This window comes from Mugil cephalus, chromosome 10 (assembly GCF_022458985.1).
Source record: "Mugil cephalus isolate CIBA_MC_2020 chromosome 10, CIBA_Mcephalus_1.1, whole genome shotgun sequence".
Lineage (NCBI taxonomy): Eukaryota > Metazoa > Chordata > Actinopteri > Mugiliformes > Mugilidae > Mugil > Mugil cephalus.
This window is the reverse complement of record NC_061779.1, coordinates 15,239,767-15,259,609: the sequence shown is the minus strand read 5'-3', so window position 1 is coordinate 15,259,609 and position 19,843 is coordinate 15,239,767. Positions and strand designations below refer to the sequence as shown.

Genomic DNA, 19,843 nt, shown 5'->3' with positions numbered 1-19,843 from the left:
TGGTCACTTCATGACGAAAATGTTGCACACTGAGGGTACGCAAAGGGGAAATTGCACAAACTTAATAATTTAACTGTGATTTCTCATCAACTAATATGCTTACAACAGGTCAACTTGCTTCTAGTGTTATGGACAGTAAAGTATTAGTTGATATAGGCTGTTATACTCCACACACACGCGCACACACACACACATACAGAAAATGGCTGATTGTGTTATTTTTTAAGCCAAAACTGTGAGAATTAACTGCTTCTGTCTTTCTCATCATATGTGCCTTGGACTGTTGGTAAAAAAAAATCCAAGTCTGTGGTACACATGACATGTTTAACAAATGTCACAAAGAGAATCCGTGCTGTGCAGACAAGCTTTATTTGCTGCAGTGCAAGTCAAACTGTTTATGCGCAAAACTTTTTCGCCACAGATAATAAAGGGAAGAGGCCTTCACAAAATGATGTTAGGATAGATTCTATTGACGAATAAACTCCATGGGCGAGGCAGTAAACGTTTAAAAGGACAAACGCGGATCAATATCCGGCGTGACGCCTCTCTCATTGCCTGTAAACCGGCCCCCTTTGGCATGACTGCTGGCAGGTTCTCCCAGCGTCTTTCCCGTCGTGTCACAGTGGTGGATTTAAGCGCGTTGTCTTCTGTCTCGTGGAAATCAAACTAATTCCATAATGTCGCTACCATCTGTCGCCTCTTATTGTTGCTGGAGATATTATTTATGACTGGTCCGCCCGTAAATTTTAGGGCCTCTTTCACCCGCCGCAGAATGACTTGAGCACTAATGTCACCTCCCTCGTGAACTGTAAACACCCCCCTAATGCGCGCAGGGCTTCTGTGTCGTCGCGCGCTGCCGTGGTTTTTCTTAAATGCCTCTGCAATGCATTGCTCTGTAGGTGACACACATCATCTGAATGCACGGAGGCAACCTGTGGTGAAACTTTCAAGTAACTCGTGTTGTTTGGTGCATTTGGGGACAAGCGGTGCCCAATGAATGAGCGGCTGCTCTGACGATGCTGCCGAGCGCTGCCGGTCGACACGCCCCCAGCATGGATACAACGAGCAGGAACAGGCGCTCAGGAGACACACGCACTATGCTGGAGATTGTTTGAAGCCGCGATGGGAGTTAACGCGTCCAAGTTTCTAGAGTTCCTGTTAGCGGCGTCGTGGCACTAAACAAAGACTCTGGCTTTCTCTTTTCTCTCTCTCTCTCTCTCTTTCTGAGGGGGCTTGTCTGCATATTTGTCCGAGGCGTTTCTCGCACAGGATGTTGATGATATTGGAAAGCCGGGTAAGATCATAAAGTCAGTTCTCTCTGATGAGAACGACCTCCTCCTCTTCAACACCACTACACAAAGGGAACCACGGAACGAGTACTTTTTATTTTTTTTTCTGTCTCTCTCTCCACACGCCATCCTTTTTCATTTTTTGAATGTCATTAAGAAACAGGGGAGGCTGTTTCAAAGACAAAATGGATCACTTTGCTGCAGAGTGCCTTGTTTCAATGTCCAGTCGTGCAATTGTTCACGCTCCTAAAGGGAATAGGGAGATTAAACCAGAAATCCCGTCCTCCTCCAAGAACGGAGAGGAAATTAAAGAGCCCCTGGTGAAGGATAACTCCTCTCTTTTTGTGGTGGCGCGGATCCTGGCGGATTTTAACCAGCAGACTCCCAACAGTGTTGCCGAGCAGGCAAAATTAAAGGATGAGAGCACGCCGAACCTCACAGATGATGGAAACTCTGCCACACCTACCACCATCTCCGATCCTGCGCTCAAACAAAGAGGCAAAAGATCGAGAGGTCGAACTGAGCAAGAATCACCTCAGAAAAAGCACAAATGCCACTATTCAGGTTGTGAAAAAGTTTATGGCAAATCATCCCACCTCAAAGCCCACCTAAGGACACATACAGGTCAGTGCCATTAGATGCAAGTGTTTGTTGCTGTGACTTGGTGTATTTCACAGGCCTGTCTGAGAGCGGATGAGCTGATTAAAACCGAGAATACTGATACGATAAGTGCGGATTCTCTTCCAGTCATGGTGATACTAACACAGAGGAGGGTTGCTGTGGCTGCGGTTCCCGTCATAGAGACTCACGCATCCACCCTAAATGTAAATAAAGGGCGAAGTCGCTAGGAGAAAAGTCACCGCGATTTAACAGTTCGAATTATTCCTTTAAGTTGTATGAACTCTGCGAAATGTCCTTTTAATTTCGGAGGGGGAGGGAGTCGAAAACAGTGCCACTCCCACTCGAGTCCCAGAGCTTTGTCACGGCTTTCCTTTCGCGCCCCACCACCACCACCACAATCACAAAACGCACAGAAACGCGCAACCACCGCATTGGACAGAAAGGCGAAACTGCAGCGCAAATTCAAAAGCAAAATCACAAACTACCCTGAGCGCCCTTCTTTGATTAAACTTAACGTCGGTGAACACAAAACTCCCATTTGTAGCCTGCACGTTAAAGAATGAGGCGAGTGTGCGCCAACATGCAGAAAGTTTGCAAGAGAGAAATGCTATGAAATGCGTTCCGGATCAGCAGCGGCGTGTTTACGCGTGACCTTCCCAGAAGGACCATACCTCCATGTTTGCGCTTTAAATTCCGCAGAATGGGCTACTGGGAGAGGGAGAAGGGGGGAAAAAAGATGTAGATCGACTCAAATTGGGGGGTTGATAAGAGCTGTGCAGTCGCCTGTCTGCCCAAAGCCCTTTGTTGTGATGTGCCACACCCCCGCTAGACAGACTGCCAGCTGATCTGGCCAGCAACAGACTCAGCTAGCTGAGCCTCGACTGAGGAGTCTCTGCTTTCCACTGCTCTGCGCCTCTCACTTCATCTCCACACACACACACACAAGCAGCCTGACAGAAACAAAACAGAACAATCTAGATCACAGCATTGTGTCATTTACCACAGAAATACGTGCTAGATAAAACATCCTCACAATGACCTCGTCTTCTGCTCCATTCAAACAAATCTGTTTTTTTTTTTTGTTTTTTTTCTGTGCCTGCTTGCATGCAATCTGAGATACACTCCCCTGTGTCTGGCTTTGTGTTGTGTAAACACTGTAATAACACGGTACAGGTTTGTTATTTGATGATATTTTCCCCCCCTCCTTGTGGCTGGTAGATTTGTATTTTCCTATTACAGTCAAGTTTTCACATTTCCTCGTTAGATCTACTCTCTGTGCTGTGTGATAGACGTGGCCTGCTTGTCTCTTTGCGTTTCCTTTCTTTTTGGATCTGCTCCCTCATCTGGCTTTTTGCGATCGGTTTGACTCCTCTAATTTCTGCTAATGAGGATGGTTTCTGCCTATTTAACTGGATGGCCACAGAACGTGAGTCATCTCAGTACAGCTGCCTCATCTCACCCAACCTCGCAGCGTCTCTCAGGCACTCGGTGTGCTTCCCTTCAGCCCTGACCATGTGAGTTTGGTGCGGTTTTATTGTACCGTATTAGCCCTGCCCTTGTCTCTGTGCCTATTAAGCATTTCCCCTCGCCTGCCTTTCTGTTTGGTTGCGCTCCGTCGTCTGGCTTCACGATTGGTTTGGGTTCCATAAATTCTGATTAGAGCGACTCTCTCTGACTATCTGATTGGATGGCCCCAGAATGTGGGTCATCTGAGTTCAGCTGGCTTGCCTTAGCCAGCCTTGCAGTGCCTCCACAGAGCCAGACCCTCGCAGTATGCTTCCTCTCAGCCCCTACTAGCAGAGGCAAGAGAGAATGGATCCCAGCCCAGTCAGTTACAGCCAAACACCACTATCTAATTGAGGAGGAAAACACTGTTATAGACACCAAACAAAGAGCCAGGGACGAGGTGTCCTCATTTGACTTCGCCCAAAGCCTCATCATCCCAGCTTTTGCAATTCCTCTGTGCTTGATTCGTCAGCTTCTAAAAGGAGATGAAACCTAAGCTGTGGTGTATTTCTCATTCATTCTGGGGCTTTAGTACAAAACAATTCTGTTACTTCCTCAAAATGAGCGCTTTATAGTGAATTATCATCATGTTTATTGTGTGTTTACTTATCTTTGTTGTATCTGCTGACTTAAGCGATTACTCATCACCTTAAATACCAATTGCAAGTTTTATAGTGACATTTGGAATCAATAACAGTGTGTTGTGTTTTTAACCAGTTCCCCTAAATGACAAATTACCATAGCCATGCAGACTTTAAACTTTTCCGATGATAGCATTAACAATAGGGTTTTCAAGAAACAATGCACTGAGCATGATTTACAAACCTCACAGCAGGCGGTTTTCATTAACAATGGCAGAAAAAAAACTATCCACAACAAGGCCCGTGGATTATGTCTTTTTTCCCCATGTTAAAATAAAAGTCCCTGGTTATGGTTCCCCTCAGTTTATTATGTTTCATTCCTGGTTTCTTCTCAAACTCGCAGCCCAAGAGGGGTATGAAGATGTAGCAGACACGGGGGTACACGCTGCATTTAAATCGCTCATTATACTGCACTGAGTTTAATGGGGAGGAATCCACAGCAGTTTAGGGGTCTAAGGTTACCAGACGGCTTTTGTCTGATCTCCTGGTGTGGGAGGTGGGGCTCCTCTCCAACACATATACTCATCCTGCATTATGGAAAATGAAGTCATGTAATGCTGATGCACAGACAAACTCAACTTTCAACAGAACATTTGAAGGATATAAGAAAATCCCCTCCATCTTTTTTTCTGCTTCTTCTTCTTCTAGTGAGCACCATTTATTTCTCTGTTGCTCTTTTTTGACATAACAAGAAACAAGTTGACAATAACCTGCTTTCCCGAGAGGTGTCTCGTAACCATGGAGTACTCTGTGAAGCTTTGGCGCTTTGCTGTGATCACGTAATGCCAACTGCAAGCTCCATATGAGAGACGGCCTCTGACTCTTCTTAAGAAAGAACACTCCGGGCCTTCTGTGTCTTCAACAAACAGTTCTTGCAAAAGGCCATCTTGTCAGCATACAATACCTATTCAAAAACTATTGGAATTACAGTGGGGAAGAACAAGGTCAATATTTCTCAAAGACAAAGAGCCTAATGACATATTTTACAGTTGGGTTGATGTTTTGTCTGACCATCTTTTGTGTTTCTGCTGGGGTGCCTCTAATACTGTGAGGTGGCCGTGAAGCCCTAAAAACTAAGTGGCACCACCTGGCAGCTCAGTTCCACTGCCATGTAGACCCAGCTATTTGTGCATGCTGCCTATTTTTGGCCAAATAACTGTGGTTGATGACAGTTTTTTAAACGTGAAATTATGCCAAATTCCATGCGGAAAAAGCAACAGGGGTCTCTGATTATACACACTCTTCTGCATCTGCCAGTGGTTTTATATTTTGCTGCGCTGAAAGGGCACAGTGTTCCTGTGTGGCTGGTGGCACCGAGGAGGTAGCTGGGTGGAGATGGGGGTTTTTATGGTCATGCTTGAGAACTGCCATGCCACAGCAATGGGTAAAAAACTCTACTGAGGCAGAAGAGGTCAATCTGTCTACATGCCACACAGCAGGATTTCCACCACTCCTTCAGAATCAAATCATTTGTCTCCTGGTGTGTAGTAAAATGAGGCAGGGGAATCATTTTCATGCGTCTCCGTTCAGGTGACATTGCGCGAAAGCTCGCTGGAAAAGTAGCCATCTGAAACTCTGGCTGAAACTGGGATGGACTGCCAAAAGACGTTTATGGTTTCCAGTGGATACATCCGGTAGCCTCTGGCTTTTCTCGTAGCACAACCAGCTGGTTGACATTTCTGGCTTGACCTCACTACCCCACAAAATTTGATACAGGATTGTGGTACATTTTATTGTCTTTATAAACTGCAATAACTGACAATTCCATTAAAATCTTCATTTGTCCAGTTAGTGGTTGTTGTTGTTACTTTAAGCCTCAGTTTCTTCTCTAAACATCAGGCTCTGGCTGCGGATACTTCTTCTGTTGCGTGACGTGAGTCCCTAATGGCGTCTCTCATGCATGAAATCTACTAGGCCCATGTAAACCATGTGTAGCAGTACAGTATGTGTCCAATGGAAACAAGGTATTAGTTAAATCTACTTGATCCTGGGGATGTAAATAAAACCAATGTGGAGCCACCATCTTGCCTGTTAATCCTCTGGTAGCGTTGCCGCTCAGTGGAAGACATCTCGAAGGCGTGCGCCGGTCGGTGCACATGCCGCCCATATGTTACTGTACATGTGCATACGTGAAGCTGTATAGCGCGATAGCTCCTCTCTCATACTGAAATATAAACCTGATTTAACTGTGATTAAGCAGCCAAGCATGCATAGTGGACAATCATAACGCTGAAAGCCCCCTGTCAGGCTGTACCCTCACTGTGCTGCTTTCAGTGGCCCACAGCGCTCATGTATTCTTTCGTTAGCTCTGGAGTAGCTCTATAAAAGCAGCTCTGTCTACCCCCCCGCCCCCACCGGCCCCTCCCACCCGTTTCCAGTCTGCAAAGCAAAATAGGTGCTGAAGCGTGTTGTGTTGCGAGGCCGAGCCCTGGCCACGTCTTGTGGTGTGGTGTTGATTACCAGCGGCAGGAAGAGAGGGATACAGACCTGTGGAACTCTGCTTTTTTTTTTTTTTTTTTTTTACCTCCACTGTTCACAAACCTACAACCGCATCTTGCATGCGAGGGAGGGATCTGCAGTACAAAGAAAGAATATACAGTGCAGCAGGGTGGGGGTGGGGTTATATACCAGGGTATTCACTGTCAATGCCCTCCATTGATGTAGGTCATTTATTCAGCTGCATCTGCAGCTAATCTGATTAACGTTTGAAGGGCTGCGACCTCTTCAGCAGAACCTGCGCACGCCGCCACTCACGGGGTACCATCTGAGAGTTTGATTCTGTCCCGTGTGTCTGGCTCAAGACAGCTTAAATAAGAAAGCCATGTTGGAGATTTGTGTGTTGCTAATGTCCAAGGAAGTGTTTTGCGTCTCTAGCCGTGCTGTTTGTGTTCACTACGGCATGTAAGGTGTGTCCCCTTATGCTCTGTGCGATAAATTACACCGTGACAGACCACAACACGCTGGGGTGTGGCCCTCCACAAAATGAGAAGCACTTTGTGGAGTCTCGGGAGAAGGAGGACACATAAAAATAAAAACAACGTCAGAATATCAGGCACCGCATCTCCAGCCTGTGGCTCTCTTATCGCAGTGTGGTGAGGCTCCTTGGGATCGACGCTGCGCACCTTTGTTGGATTCTATGAGCGCAATGAGCTGGCATTGTAGTGTGTAGGTCACGGATGATGGGGGGCGTCTCAGCTCCAACCTGAGGACCAACTGTAAACACCCTTTTAACGACTGCAGCTGTTCTCATGTCATCAGTTAACCACGATGTATAGATGTATAGATAAGTAGACCGCCTGCAGCACAGCAAGGCTGCAGGTTGTTTTAGCATGCACTCAAGGCTGAAAGAGAGAGCCCATTCCAACTAATTGAGGCAAATGTGATGAGCTGGCCGGCGCAGGCGAGCCATCCCTGCCCTTCCCTTAAACAGTTAAGGGGATGGAGTAATGTATGGCTAAGTGTGTGCAGGAATCAGATGGTCGCACTCGACCCCACTGCATGTCTCCCTGTGAATGTCAATAGCCCAGCGCAGCGTAGACGAAGGTGAGTGAGTTACGGTTAGCACGCCCAGTCTGTCTGATTGAAATGCATTACAGGAGTGCCTCTCCTGCTGGGAGCGAGGCTGCCGCTATTGTTCACAACCTGACAGCTATAGGCCCACGAGGGGAAGCAGCCCATTCAACCACGAGCAACGTCCCTCTCAGTAAAGACAAAAGATGATAATATATTAAATGCGTTTCGTTTTCTGAGCCTTCTCCTGATGAGATCGAGCCAATTCTCGTCGTGAGCACCTAACCCACCCAAGGCTCCTTTGTTGTCCTCCTGCAGAAATTACCCGTTCTTCACTGCAAGAATCTCTTGAGTGGAGCTTCTGCGAAAACATGTTTTGACTGAGTGATTTTCTCGGTAAATTGTTGCCGCTCCCACTGACTTTATTTTTTCATCGACAAACATCCACGAAAAACGGTTTTTCTGATCTCAGACGTGCCTCAGATCAAGCAGCGTGTTTCTGCAGACCGCAGAACTTTGCGAGGCTTTGTTGTTATTTTTGCACCAGCGAGGCCTGCGTACGCCGCATTGTGAACAATGAAAGGAGGAGCTGCAGAAGCCTTAATGTATATTTATTGTTCTGTGCACACATGTGAGTGTTTATATCATCTTGGTATGTGACGGTGCGTGCGGAGGCAGGGGGGTGGGCACGGCCGGGTTAACCCCGTCTGCTCCGGTCGTTTGTGCTGATGAGGGGCTCGGCAGTCATTTTAGTAATACCCAAAATCCCATGAATGGTTGTCTGCTGGCACTGGAGCTGGCTCCTGGTTGGTTACAGGTCATAGTCTGTTGTAAACATGTGACCAAATTATAGGATTTTGCTAAACCCTTCCACTGGAGTTAGTGGTGTCCCTCTTATTTCATGCTGCCAAGCTGGCTGTGCCACTAAGCCCGCATTCAAGTGAGGTAGCTCCAGATCTAATGAGCTGTGAGCTACCGACTCTGGTTTTGCTTTCCCTTGTTGTGTTGTTTGCACCATAGACGCCTGTGTGGGTTTATGGTGCACCTTGCTTTTGTTCTGGGCTCTGTTAAAGATATTTCCTGCGCTGGTCCTCACTGCACAGGCGGAGCAAAGTTTAGGTCAAGGTGATCTCTGATGTATCCACGTGAGCTGTATTTTCTCCCCTTCTCTCCCCCCGCAGAGCTATTTACTCTGGCTATCTTGCGGTTGACATAGAGGTTTCAGGTGTACACTGTGTGAGTCTTGCCCATGCCTGAGGACGCCCCAGGAATGTTATCTCCTCTGGGTTGAAATGCTGGTAGCGGCTGTTGGAAGAGGCGATCGAGTCCGGTTCCTGCACTCCTGCTCACGTCAAAAAGAGATTTTATCTCGCCCTCGCAGACAGCATCCGTTACACCAGGGAGACGGGTTCCATTTCTCTTAAGCATTCTTCCTCTTAAGGGAAACTTCTCGGGTATGAATGAGAGGAAAATTGGGGGAGAGGAGAGACTAAATGTTTATTTACCGACCCAGTGGACTTTGGGAGAACGGTTGAATAACAGGCGTACCTGTGACATAATCATATTGTCTTGAGGGGGACACACAAGTGCTTAGTAGATGTACAGTATGCGTGCATGATGTAACTCTCTTTATGGGTAACTGGGTCACTGTGTTCATTAGGGAAAAGCTTCCCTCGTCGCCCCCCCCCTCCACCCCCCACACACACACCCCTCTCACCCTCTGTAACTGACACATTCTGTGAAGGGCAAACCACACCCTGGATGTGGCACCCTGCCATAGGTGGAATAACCAATCGCTGGGGCCCGGCGTCACGTTCGCCGCGGTGCCCCACTGTGACAACACTGGAACTAGATGAGAAGAAAAGCGGGGCAGGGGAGCAGCTCGTCTCACGCGGTAGCGCTGCTGAGTAATGGCTGCACTCGTGGAGAGCGTCGTCCTCCTGTCGCACAGCGCAGCAGCCCCACCATCACCATGTTCGAGGGTAAACCCTCCTCACCGGTACCAGAAAACTCCTTGCCGGCCCCAATGCACATGTTGTATAACAACAAAAGCAATTAATTGGGACAGTGCATGCTTCTCCCTTATGTAAATGAGCGCTTCAAGGCTGACATTAAAGCAGCAGGATATTTTTTTTTTTTTTATTAATATTCATATTGTTGGCCTAAATGCCAAAAGCTGCTCAGTGTGGGCTCGACGCTGGAACTGTGTATCTCGATTCTGCGCTTTCTTAGAAGTCACTGAACTCCAAATAATTTGACTCGTCTTGCTGAGCTGCTGCTGGATACCTGATGCTTCCACTATGGCTGTGTTACTGTATCAGGGCATTTAGACTGGATATCTCAGCCTAGCTCTCTTGTGTCTAGTTAAATATTAATGCAGCTGGATCCGTTACACAGGTTATTGAGCCTTAAGCAGCCTGCAGAGCTTAGCTCTACTTTTAAGCCAATAACTCATTTGGTGGTGCCGGCACGGGATCCTTCTCCTGCTAATATGGGATGAAATCGGTCTGTCATGAGTCACCTCAGTCAGATGAGTGCCTCAAAATTTACACGTTTTTTTTTTCTACGAGCTATGCTTCAGGGAAGATGTAATCCAAGGTTTGCAAACAGGGTCAAAAAGCCACAGCCGGCTTATATTAACAAATTAGTAGGGGGATGTCTGTTAAAAAATTAAACAAAAAAAACCCCCAACAAGGCAAGGCAGGCTGCAGTGTGTACAGTATATGCAAATGAATGCATGTCAGTTATAGAGTTTACACTGAACCTTGAGCCTGCAGGAACAGTAGGCAGGGCCGACTGCGTTTGTCTGGAGCTGAGGTGAGGCGTCAGAGGCAGGAACACGGACCGGACTGTCTAGACTTGCTCTGTCTGTCTGCATGTTTTGTAACCCTGCAGTATAGGGGAGGGGAGGGATCGACACTAGTGCATCAAGTTCTTGCTTTTGAGACTTTCTGGCATCAGGTAGCATACGAGCACTTGATGTTGAACAGGACTGTTTCCATTGTGGCCCTGAGGGAAGCCGCAGAACAGAGAAAAAATTTGGCAGGCGTGCCCCTGTTTGCCACCTATAAACATTTATGCATCTTTTTTTTCTGTCATACCTCGAATACCTGGCATGGATGTGCACTTGATGATTGATTGTCAGGAAAGAACCTTAACATGAAAACCATAGCAAAAACATCCTGCCGTTTGCTCTGGTTCTTAGAAGTCCATGGGGGATGTTGCTATTGTCAGGTAGAAGTAGAGGGAATACACTATTGGCTATTACAGACCTATGTAGCACTGTTTCCACATCAGAATGGATATATATATGTATATGTAGTGATATACTGTACCATCTGGCTTTGAGTAGATTTGTGTTGAATCCCACTTTTATTGCCTGACGGAGGGGGGAGGGTGTAATTTCCCATGTGCCGAGTCACAGATAGTTGCGTGGTGGAAAATGGGCTGGGTAACCGTTGTGAGTGTGATTAGCATCTGGAGCTCAGATAATTAAACTTAGTCTGCTTCTCCAGTGCTGCACCAATTTCTGGGTGATTTACCCAGAGGCCCGTCGCTAAAGCCCTTTTCTTTTGTCTCTTAATATCTTGAAAAGTGTCCTAGTGATGTTCTAATCATTGCTCTCACTGACTTATCTGATCGGACATTGACACAACCTCGCGATCGCTGTCCCCGCATGAATTGCCTCTCTCACTGAGGTGAGACGTTTTTATTGTGTGGCGAGCACGGGTTCTGTTATCAGAGGGCAGAAATATGAACAGAGTTTCGTTTTGTTGCGTTCACCAACGCTGCTTCTGGAAAGTCTCTGCGTGTGTAAGCGATTACACACAAAAGGCACTAAGCATGTATGCTGGCTTTAGCATGTGTCGGCCCATTTAACACAAATTACATTCTGTACATTCCTGCCCGCTAATCTCCCAAGGAGAGTTTGAAAGGCGTCCTTTTGGATTTCTTTTAATTGCTTCTTGATTGTGTTATTTAAACCTTTCCATCACCCTTTGGCTCCTGCTTATTTTATTACAGTGTTGAAAGATGTTTCAGATGAGAGATCCATCGTAATGCTATATTGCTATCAACTTTGTTTTTTTTGCCATTGCATTTCATTGCCCCCGGAAATAAATTTTAAATGTCCGCACTATGATAAGTTAACTAGAATATCTGAATGAAATCAGTGTATATGTATAAAATACGTATTTGTATTTATATGTATTTATTTGGAGTTCCTGTCAGTGGTATCACATCCATAACATTATGATGACAACGTTATAATGATAATGTATAAAAACAGGTATTTTTGGTCTAAATGTCTTGACTATGAATGATAGCGCAGGGCTACTCCAATTTGCTAACAATTAGCTACAGTCGGCTAAACCGGCCTAACAATACGATATTTATATTATTGCACTTTGAAACCTTTTTGTGATATGAGTCTTTTCCTGTTTATAACCATTTATAACCTATTTATAACTGCAAAACCATGAAGGTGTCGTGTGCTCTCCTGTGTCTCCTTTCTAGTGGTAAAAAAACCAACAACATACATCTGACATTTGATTTAAATGCTGACATCTCTATCCTGATTTCTTTCACAGAGGCCATCTTTGTTTTCCTCCCAAACACTTAACGTCACGTCTGGTGGCTTGATCGGGCAAAAAAAATTCAATTTATATGTACAGATGACATAACTGGCATAACAGAGATCAATATTTGGTGTCTGTGTATCAATACGATATTGCCATGATCAGTATCGTGATACTATGCCGTATTGATCCTTCACCCCTTGCAGCTCTACAGTTAGTTGACCTACTTATTGGTATGTTAGCTAAGGATAATTGATTGATGACTTCATGATGTCATCGGACTACGCTTATTATTCTAGTTTCGATTCAGAGAACATAGATCTTCAGCAGGGGTCCGCAGAGGTGCTGCAGGGGAATCGCAAAATATTTGGTTGATCAGACATTTTTATATATTTTTTAAGCTTCCAGTACACAGTAGGCCCCACCCCCATCGCTGCTGAGCCAACCACACGGCATATTACACGTTGACTCTGTCAGGTTCCCAGAGAGCTTATTCAGTCCCCAGGTGAAATCCAGAAGCATGCTGCAATATTATATATATACAGATATATGTATGTTTATGTTTACGGCAGTTGAATATTTGAATCTGTGTATTATTTGAATAGCTTGAATAGAGCGGAGTTTAATAAAGAACACATATAATTGGTAGGGGGGTAGGGGGTCCCTACTTAATCTCCCCATCAGTTTGGGGGTCCTTGAAGACCCTAGAGGCCGAAATGTGCACTTACTGACATGCTGCCGCCCTCATGCGTGTTACTGACATCACCTCTGTCGTGTGTTTTGCAGGAGAGCGGCCTTTCCCATGCACCTGGCCCGACTGCAGTAAGAAGTTCGCCCGCTCCGATGAGCTGGCCCGCCACTACCGCACCCACACGGGGGAAAAGAAGTTTGGCTGCCCCCTTTGCGACAAGCGCTTCATGCGCAGCGATCACCTGATGAAGCACGCCCGCCGCCACTCAGATTTCCAGCCAGGCATGCTGAAGAGGCCCCACGGAGGCAGCAACACACGTCCCAGCTCCCTCAGCGACTACAGCCGCTCAGATGCCTCCAGCCCCACCCTCAGCCCCACCCTCAGTCCAGCCAACTCGCCTTAAACTGAAACCCGGTCGCACTTTTCTGCCTCCAGACTGCGAGGCCTGTGTTTTCATCATAACACTTTTGTTGCACAGTCGTCAGCAACCCACCACCCCTACCCTCCCCTCGCCCTCCCCCTTTTGCTATTCCTGCGCTTGCTGTGGTGTACCATACTGTACATAACTGCTTATTGTAGTGCAATTACTCGTGTGATCCTAAAAGAAGGTAATGCCTTTCCCAGATGGCAATATCTACATTCTGTACCACATGTCTGTATTTTTTTTTTTTTTTAATCTTCTGATCGTGGCTAGTTGTTCGATGTATGTTCAAAGTCAGCTAAACGAGAAGAAAAAAAACAGACGGGCACACCCTGACAAGTCTTATCAAAGTGTTTTTTTTTTTTTGGTTTTGTTTTTGTTTCTTACTTCTTTGAACGGGTTAGGAGAAGGGGTACTCACACACACACACCTCAGGATTGAAGACAGTTGCTATTTCTGTAATACCACAGTACTGACTAGTACTCACATTGACTGCACAAAATACTCATCACTTTACTCTGAAATTCAACAGGGGTTGAATTTTACGCCCTGCTCAGGGATGGCCTTGTTAGCTTGAAAGAATGAACACAGGAGAAGAGAAACATACAGTACATATATAGCAGCCTTACACTCAACACAGTTTGCACTCTTTGGTTTTATTTTTTGTTGTTTTTTTTTTTTGTTCGCTTTCACATTTTAGGACAACCAGCCCTACAGCCGTACAAAAAAAAAAAGTCCTGTTCTCCCGTAGGATCAGGGAATTCATACTAATATATTTACTGTGTATATTAAGAAAACAATCAGCGAAACTCCCAGCTCTGAAAACAACATTCATCTGTTCATTTACTGCAATGTTAATATTCATTCATTGACATTACACTGGGTTAAATATGTGCTGCATTAAATCTTTGTGTGCAGTCTAAACTGTGTGAATCTGCACTGTGGGAGGATCAGGATTATTATATTGGGTCAAACAGGTTTTTTTTTTTGCTTTTTTTTTATAAACCTAAAGCTGGAGAAACTTTAAACCGAGACAGTAAAGTTTCAAAGCAGCTGTTCACGCTTAAAGAAATGCTGCCTCGTCAGCTTGTATTTCCCACAACACGGACACAAAGGGACGTAAGTTGAACCAAGGTTTAGCCACCTCTCGCATAGCACATAGGAAAAATGACCAAAGACAAGAGTGAATGAAAGCTTTCTATTCGGCCCTGTAAGCAGCCCTTCACCGAGCCCTGGGGCTGGTGGTTGGCAGTATCGCAGGTAGAGCCAGACGCCGGCTCACTTCCCTCCTCTTGGCTCTGCCTTTTGTGGCTTCCCTGGAGGAAACAGCTGCACCCAAAAGAAGCTATTCACAGCCTGCAGGAGTAGCGCGAACATGCCATTCCCCAGGGAGTTCTTCCTCATCTGGCTCTACCTGTCCTGTCAGAGAGCGGCGAAACTCCGTGTCTGGCAAAATTGCGTAAGATGCCTAACTTTGTGTGTGTGTGTGTGTGTGTGCGCGTGTAGGAGGAGGCGGGGGGGTCAAATGTAGGCCAGCGTGCTAGAGCTGGGTCGGGCTGGGGGTTGTACAGCACAGAGTGAACAAAGCAGCTATCTACAATGAGCAGGCAAGAGAAGGCAGGTCCCGATAAAAGAGGAGAGGTTTATCATGAGCCGAGCAGCACAAAGGAGGAGACACCCAGTCGCAGACGCCCCCATTTCCTCCTCCCTCCCCAGCTCCCTCCTCCTTCCAACTGTAGAAACAGCGAGCAGTAAAATGGCTATAATTAGTGGCTTGATCTAAACTGTAGGATAAGAGTCAAAGAACAACAGTTGTATGCGGTCAGCTCTAGCAGCGTGGGGGCGACGTACACCCAACTCCATCCGAAGCACAGGCACAAATCCTCTGGGGAGAGCTAGATTTTGCAACGCCAGCGAATCCAAATTCACGTCGACGATCCTGACCTCTCAAACAGCTGCTTTCAAACTTCTTTCTCGCAAAAGACGGGTGGGTGGGTGGGTGGGTTTTTGGGGGTCTTTTAAACCGTTGTAAAAACATCCACAGCCAAAATCAACATATCAACAAAGCGCAGTGCTCACCAGCCTCAGTCGTCCTGCCTATGAAGCTCAGATGTCCCGTGAGAAAGCTGACTTGTGTTTCTAGACAGACATGCCTCAATAAGTCGGGCAAAAGGCACAGTAAACCTTCCATGGAAACGGGCACCGCTATCAAAACTGCAGCAGCCCTGCTGGTCTGTGTTATTATGCCTACATTTTCTTTCAATGCTTTCAGCGCCACAGCTGGAATACAGTGTCACCCACGTCCCAGCTCGGCCATGTCATCGCAAATCGCAAGCGTTAGCCTCATCCACTCTTGCCCTGCAGTCCCGCGCTTGACACTATGTGCATGTTAACTTCGCCCTGAAAGGCGTAAATCGTTTTTGAGGCGGCCCGGCAGGTGTAAGTCCATGAATGGCAGGCCTTGTGCCCCCCGTTCTCCGCAGCCACCATCTCTCTTTAAAGTTGTGATGAATCAGCTCTGTCACATTCTCCAGAAAGAAACCATCCCTTATTTCGCTCGAATGCAGTAGTTTCCTCAGAAGACCACATGTTAAAAAAAAAAAAAAAAACGAAAAAGAAAAAAAATAGTTTCAGTAATTGTGCAAGATGACACTTTGAATGCCACTGATCAGCAGCTCTCGGTTACTGAAGAACTGAGTTTTACATTCACCATTTCTAAGTAAAAAAATAATAATTCTTCAAAATGCTGTTGAACAGCTTTTATTTTCTACCCATGACTTTTTTTGTTACCGTCAAAGTTTTGACGAAAAAAGGAAAAAGGAAAAAAGTAAAAAAAAATCTGAGTAGCTCACCCTCAAGCAGGTTTCATGAATCAGTTCCTAATCCATAATCTGCACATTTTCCTCAGGGTCGTCATCTGCCAAGCAGATATGGGACATTTTGTGGATTTTATTTTGTATCCTCCCCCCCCACCCCCGCGCGGTGTTCCTGGGTGCTAAGTGTTCACTGCTGGTCAGTGTCCTCCAACACTGGAAACACAGGAATGCCTCTGTACAGGCCCAAGTCCTGCCTGTTACGTCTTCATAGCAACCTACAGTTGAGCACTCTGGAGCTGGTTTTAATGTAATGCCCCTTTAAAAAAAAAAAAAACAACAACAAAAAACTGCACTTACAGAAGGCAACAGGAAGCTCCTACAACCTGAAAACAAAGCGACTGTGGTTGTGCAAACAGCCCAGTCCGTCCATCCATCCATCCAGACTGCACCAGTGACAAACTGTAGGCGCCCACAGGCAGGCAGAGTGTCTCAAAAACTTTTATTCTCACTGTACCAAATGTACTTGAATAATCCAACACAAAAGGCCATTGAACACACTTTTGTACATGTCCATTTTTACTGTACTTGCTTTTGTTGTCAAAAAAAATCGCGAACCTCTCTGACAAAAGGTGTATAGTCTACTCTTGTTCATTTTCTTTTTCTTCTTCTAGACGTTTCATTGTCTTCAGGTCATTTCAGCAACTCTTCTGAACTTATCTCATTACAAAGGTTGTTTTCTTTGAGCGCCGCTTTTTTTTTCATTTCTTTTTATTAAAAGCAGCATTTTAGCTCCATTAACGGGCTTTCACACCTTTAATCAGGAACACTTAATACTCTGTTGATGTCAGGATGCAGGTTTTTCCAGTTAGCCTGTCATCCAAAAAGTGAGAAAATGAAAGTTTTGGGGGGTTGTTTAGGGCGATGATAAGTAAGGAAACTTCCTGACCTCTATGTATGTCAACTTCACGTTGAGTTTCTTTGTTATTTAGATTCATTTTAAAACTTTTCCATAAGAATAGAGACCACAGCATTGTGAGTTAGCAATGTAGTCATACTTTTTTTTTTAATTATTGCTTTGATTTTGTCTCATATGAAATGTCTAAGGTTGTATATTTTTCAAAAATCATACCTCTTGAAATATTGTACTTTTGTCGTACCTTCATATCTTTTCAAAGCATCCATCATGTAGCTTACGTTCGCTTGATGAGCAGCACAAACATTTGGGCGGTTTTATTTGTCCGTACTTGAATGAAGATGTAAAGGAAAGAGAGACTTTTTTTTTCTGTAAAAAAAAAAAACTTAAACACTGGGCTACGTTTTATAATAATCATCCCATATTTCCATGTAGATTTGAATCCTAATCTTTCCAGGAAATAGAAAACCTTTATTTTGAATTGTTTTAGGTTGTTCTGAGACATTAACACGCATTTCCTACATTAACTTGGTCTCAAAGTGTATACGTGAGGGAACTTTTCAAACTTTCAAACTGTAATCCAAGTAAGATTACACGTTTCCTGTCAGACGAAAAAAAAAAAATGGAAATGCAAGATACTAACAGTGTACCAGTTAATATTTTCCTCTAATTGTATAAAAAAAATCTCTATATATGAAAGTGAATTCATTGTTGCCTAGTATGTGAACACCTAACACTTTAATTTAATTTTAAACTCATTAATATCTCACTGGTCAGAAAGTCTCAATAGAAGTCTTCATCGCTGATCTCAAGCATGACCGATGCAATTGTGTGCCAAACTGGTAACTTCATAAAGAGGATACAGATGTTAAGGGTTTTAAAAAATAGAAAGCCCCAGCTACTATCAGACATTAAACAAATGTGTACAGTTTTATAAAGTGTGACATGTCTTGTTATCTTATGTTCTGTATAGGATTTAATGAAGCAACTCTGCATACTCGATATGCAAGCGCTCTTAAGTTAAACGTTTCTTTTCTGCTTTACGATTGTGTAGCTTTGTTTTCGTTTGGTTCTTATTTAATTTTTATTTTGCTGTTCAGTACTCAAGCAGTGTATAATGGCTTATTGCAGGTATATATATATATATTTTTTTGACATAAACAGTCTTAATGATAATAGACGCCCAATCATTCCAAAGGACTGAAATTTGCATTTGCTATAAATGTGCTGCTTAAATCGACCCAGTGCGTTTCTGTAGGTTATGAATATGAGTCTGTCTCGACTGTGAGCTTTTACACGTTGTGAGTTGTGCACAAGGTACGTTTCTCATTGTCCCCGGTTCTTTACGCTCTTTGTGTGACCCCGTCTGAATGAGCGCCTACGATGTGTAAAAAACAAAACAAAAAAAAAAGTTAAGGATGTACAGAGCATGTCTTCCCTCGTCACGAAAGGCCCGAGGCTTTTTAAGGAAAGGGGTCGTTTTTAAGAGGCAGCCATAAAAGTATAGAGTCTTGATTGTTGTAACCAAAGGCTTTGAAGGGAAAAAAAGATGAATGTTGCGGTAATTTTGAACCCCGGTGGGTTCAGTCTTACATGCTGTAAGCGTTGATCGATGGATGTTGTGCTTGATATGGACCTTTTTTCTACATTTCAAGTGAGCGAGCTTATTATTTTTTTACTTTCAAAACGACACAAAACAAAACTTGAATGGACGACACCCATTTAACAGCAGCAAAAGACAAAGAGAGGAGAGGAAAGTGCGAGCGTGGTATCCCTCCGTGTCCTCTTGCCTGAGCGGACATGGCGTGATATTTGCTTCTCACCGTAGAAACGTTTCTTTTGCTTTGTCTTTTAATCTTGCATTGGATATTTTTGCCCTCGGAAGATTAATGTGTTCCAGGTCATGCAGTAAACAATACAATGCTGTCAGTGACCTAAGAAAGAGAGAGAGCCTCTTAGCAGCCTTTTTGGTTCTGCTTCCTGTACATGTTTGTCCTCAGCGTACCTCCTCGGTGTAATGTCGCTCTCTTGATACCTCTGTGTGTTGCTCCTCTGCCCCCTCACCATCAGTTGCCTGTTGTAGTGACTCCATGGTGCTGCTTCCCCTCTAAGCACCACTTATAATCTATTCTGTAAATAACTCTCGACTCAGCTACGGCCAGTACATACTCCTATGACCTCAGTCTAACCTTCAGGTGTCATTTTGTTTTCGTTTCCTCCTTCAGCAAACCAAAATCACTACATTTGAGTATTACAGTTGTACAGTTCCTCGGATTCTACACACAGTCAATGTGCTGGTCTTAGCTGCTCTGCTGTACCTTTTTATGGCATTATTTTTTACATGTTAGACGATATATTGTGACCATGTCCTATGCAAATATGAAAAATAACAGATTGTTGGATAATGTATGTTGTCATAACTTGTATGCATGAAATAGTGAAGTTTACATTTGGAAATAAATTCATAAAATAAGCAGCCACAATTTGTTCTTGGCGTACTTTCATACACTGAACTACAGCCGCCATTGAAGGCAGTCAACACGTCGATAATCAATGCTGGAACATGAGATAGCATTAGCGCTAGTAGAGAAGAGAAACAAAAGTCTTATCTCAGCAGCTTTTATTTCCCGAAAAGCTAGTACAAGTACCATAATGTCTTTTGTTTGTTAAAACCAAAGGGTTGATACAAGTATCAGCACACAAAAGCCACAATGTGCCCTTTGTATACTTATATACTGCCAAGCGTATTTAGCATGCTAATGGGTGAACTCTTAGAGGTGCTATTAAGCAGATCTCGTGTCTTTTAGCCCAAAAATGCAGAAACAAGAACTAGAAAAAAGGTCCCGGAGTTAATCTGA

At 44.6% G+C, this 19,843-nt stretch overlaps 1 protein-coding gene across 1 annotated transcript; it reads left to right on the top strand.

The window, feature by feature from the left end:
- Positions 1-474: 474 nt before the first annotated feature.
- On the top strand, positions 475-19,468 carry klf13 (Kruppel-like factor 13). Its single transcript, XM_047595478.1, has 2 exons — positions 475-1,913; positions 12,931-19,468. Exons 1-2 carry the CDS (start codon positions 1,436-1,438, stop codon positions 13,236-13,238), a joined length of 786 nt encoding a protein of 261 aa, XP_047451434.1. The 5' UTR covers positions 475-1,435; the 3' UTR covers positions 13,239-19,468.
- Positions 19,469-19,843: the final 375 nt, after the last annotated feature.